The following is a 3,677-nucleotide window of genomic DNA, read 5'->3' on the forward strand; positions in this document are numbered from 1 at the left end:
ACACGTTAAACACAGGCTAAACATTAGCTGAACACACGCTAAACACATGCTAAACACAAGCTAAAAGCTCAGGGGTGTGCAACGGTGAGGGTGAAGTGAGCTCCAGTACCTCCAGCATGAAGTCCACCGTTTGTTTACTGAGTTTGAGGAGCAGCTGCTGGAAACCAACGCTGAGGACTTCTCCTTCCAGAGCGTCTCTGACGGCGTTACAAACACACAGTTTGTGAGAGACGACGTCCAGACTGGACTCCCTGCACGCAGAGGACAGCCTGGACATCAGAGAGGGGTCTGACCCAGGTAAAGTTCTGGTAAAACCCAGGATCTCACCCTTGTTGGACCTTGTAGAGGACCTCCCTGAGCACGGAGCGTCTGAAGTGTCTCGGTAAACTGCGGGACGTGTTGTCTCTGACGAAGGCCTCGACGACCGCCTGAAAGGGAAACACACGGCTCATGATCCGGACGTCTCGGGTCACCTGCTCTGATGTGCAGCGTCCAGTCCCACCTGGTAGTTGTGGGCCCGGATCAGACCGTTGATCTGGTCGTACTGGGTCGTGTGGGGGTCAGAGGGGTCAACGTCTCCGGTCAGGGCCTTGCAGGCGTTCCAGTATCCGGCCAGGCGCTTCCCGTCCAAGTGAACGTGGACGGCCTCGTCCAGCTGAGACACAAAACACTGATGGGTGTCCAGACTTTGGGTCAGCAGAAGAGTAACCGGGTCAGTACCTTCTTCAGGAGCTCGTTGGTCTGTCTGAAGTGGTCCCGGGCCTTCTCGTAGGCTGGGTGGTCCGTGCAGCCCTGCTGGAAGAAGATCCCTCCCAGATCATAGTGGACCTGAGATGGACCAGAGGTCAGAGACCCTGCGGCTCAGAGGAAACCTGGGTCAGACAACAGTTCACCTGACAGTGCAGCTCGTCGGCGCTGATCCGAAGTCCGGCTGTGGACGACTCAGTTTCTCCGTTTGCAGCAGCATCAGAACCCAGCAGGTCCAGAGTCCTCAGGGTGTGGATGTAGAAGTCTTTCTTCAAGCAGAGAGCTCCTTCCAGGACCCTGATGGAGTCGTCTGCCTGCTCCTTCAGCTGAGAGGACACGAGACGACGTCAGCCGAGAGGACGCGAGACGGCGTCAGCCGAGAGGACGCGAGACACGAGAGCAGCTTCAGCCATTTTTAAAACAACAAACATGCAAATAAAAACATTTCTAACAAACAGAAGGAAAAACTGTGGCGGTAACGCTGAACGAGCTGAAACGGAGCTGTTAAAATTAAAATAAAAAAGCTAAAAGCAGCTAAAGATACAGAAAGACCAACTCAAAGCAGCACGAGACAAACAGACCCAGCAGCTGAAGCAGATTCCAAAGAACCAATTCAAAGGAATTTTGAACATAAAGTTAAACATTTAAATATTTAACCTACAGCAGAAGTCTTAGCACCTGCCACCTGAACAAGCCGACCATTTTAATGTGCAAACAGCTAAAACAGCAGATAGTCTGAGTGCAAGAAGGGTGAAGAGGAGAATCACAGAGCTGAATGTTGAGAGGAACTCACCACCGTCAGGATGTTCTCAGTCATCTCCTTCTCCTGTTGGACCAAATTCAACCTGCGACAGGAAACAGGAAGTGAAAGCCGTTCATGTGCAGTGAAGGTTCTGAACCAAAGGTTGAGTGAAGAGACAGAAAACGATGGTTACATGTTCATCTGGTGAGGTCCAGGTTTGTTCTGCTTCTCAGGGAAGCTGCTCAGCACGATGGTTCTGATGGCCCTTTCACAATAAAACACAGTCAGCTGCTGTGGCACTCAAATAAAACGCCTGCCGGCCTCGGTCCTCACCAGCGGTTGTAGATGATGACGGCCATGGCCGTGGTCGGAGGCAGGGCGGACAGGTCCAGGTCCACGTGTTTGACGCCGGCCGGCACTTTGCTGACACACAGCAGCTCGTTCAGCAGCATGTTCAGCACCGGAGTGGTCAGACTGACGGAGGAGGAACAAACTGTCAAACTCTCCTTTTAAACCTGATGGAGCTTCCTGCGTCTCACAGATGTTCGTCAGGACAGATGCTGCTAACGGACGTGACTTTGGTCCAAACACGTCAACATCTGGAGGGAGTGGGGCTGTTGTGATTATTTTACTAATCTGTCGTTTATTGTGGCGATTAATCGAGTAATTTAAATTAAACTACATTTGTCAGGTTCTGCAGCAACTACTCATTTTATGAGTAATACAAATACACAAAAAGAACATTTAAGTAAACAGCTCATTTAATTTACTCGTTTTAAAATGTTTTATTGCTTAAATTGAATTATTTTGAACCATCACAGAAAAATCTAAATACTGTAAAATAATTTTTGTGGATTTTAAAACTGAATGGAGTCTTGACAGAAAATGTAAGTTTGAGTTTGTACAGCGAGTTCTGCAGAATTAACTTGTAGCTGTAAACGATCAAATACATTGTTAGTTTTATTAACAATGTATTATTATTTATTTTTATTAACCATGTATTATTATTTATTTTTACTAACAATTTATTATTATTTATTTTTATTAATGTATTATTATTTATTTTATCAACAATATATTATTATTTATTTTTATTAACAATGTATTATTATTTATTTTTATTAACAATGTATTATTATTTATTTTTATTAACAATGTATTATTTATTTTTACTAACAATTTATTATTATTTATTTTTATTAATGTATTATTATTTATTTTATCAACAATGTATTATTATTTATTTTTATTAACAATGTATTATTATTTATTTTTATTAACAATGTATTATTATTTATTTTTATTAACAACGTATTATTATTTATTTTATCAACAATGTATTATTATTTATTTTTATTAACAATGTATTATTATTTATTTTTATTAACAATGTATTATTATTATTTAGTCGTGATTGTTTAGTTATAAACAAAAATGACCGTAGTAATAAATAGGATCCATCAGAGTTTTCAGTCATAAACAGCAGCAAGAAGAAAAATAACTCCTACTAACTCGTGTAAAAACACTTGAAATATTGAGCGTAAACATCTCAAGAAGTCGGGCTGGAAGTTCAGCAGCAAATCAACGTGTCGGTCTGTCGCTGCTTTGATGGAGAACAAACGTGCACGAAGTCCTGCACAGATTTTACTCACAACGTGCACACACCTGCCAGGTGACCACGAGCATTAGACCGTGCATGTGCATCATTTGACATCTTGAACAGATTATCACGTTTAGGTTCACGTATTTTACAAAGAGAACATCTGGAGGGAGTGACGGCAAAGACACGTCAACATCTGGAGGGAGTGACGGCAAAGACACGTCAACAACTGGAGGGAGTGACAAGCAAAAACACGTCAACATCTGGAGGGAGTGACGGCAAAGACACGTCAACATCTGGAGGGAGTAACAAGCAAAGACACGTCAACATCTGGAGGGAGTGACGGCAAAGACACGTCAACATCTGGAGGGAGTGACGGCAAACACACATCAACATCTGGAGGGAGTGACGGCAAAGACATGTCAACATCTGGAGGGAGTGACGGCAAAGACACGTCAACATCTGGAGGGAGTGACGGCAAAGACACGTCAACATCTGAAGGGAGTAACAAGCAAAGACACGTCAACATCTGGAGGGAGTAACAAGCAAAGACACGTCAACATCTGGAGGGAGTGACAAGCAAAGACA

At 43.6% G+C, this 3,677-nt stretch overlaps 1 protein-coding gene across 1 annotated transcript in view; it reads right to left on the bottom strand.

Annotated features, from left to right (window-relative positions):
- The window catches only part of ints8 (integrator complex subunit 8), a 16,844-nt gene that overhangs the window by 10,844 nt on the left and 2,323 nt on the right, over window positions 1-3,677 (bottom strand). The window contains exons 4-11 of the mRNA XM_037693166.1: window positions 1,823-1,963; window positions 1,683-1,754; window positions 1,541-1,592; window positions 894-1,073; window positions 721-828; window positions 503-655; window positions 328-428; window positions 110-251 (exon numbers count right to left, since the gene is read on the bottom strand). Coding sequence (XP_037549094.1) covers window positions 110-251; window positions 328-428; window positions 503-655; window positions 721-828; window positions 894-1,073; window positions 1,541-1,592; window positions 1,683-1,754; window positions 1,823-1,963 — 949 coding nt within the window. The remainder of the gene's footprint in view (window positions 1-109; window positions 252-327; window positions 429-502; window positions 656-720; window positions 829-893; window positions 1,074-1,540; window positions 1,593-1,682; window positions 1,755-1,822; window positions 1,964-3,677) is intronic.

This window comes from Nematolebias whitei, chromosome 19, assembly GCF_014905685.2.
Source record: "Nematolebias whitei isolate Nwh7 chromosome 19, NemWhi1, whole genome shotgun sequence".
NCBI classification, from domain to species: Eukaryota; Metazoa; Chordata; class Actinopteri; order Cyprinodontiformes; family Rivulidae; genus Nematolebias; species Nematolebias whitei.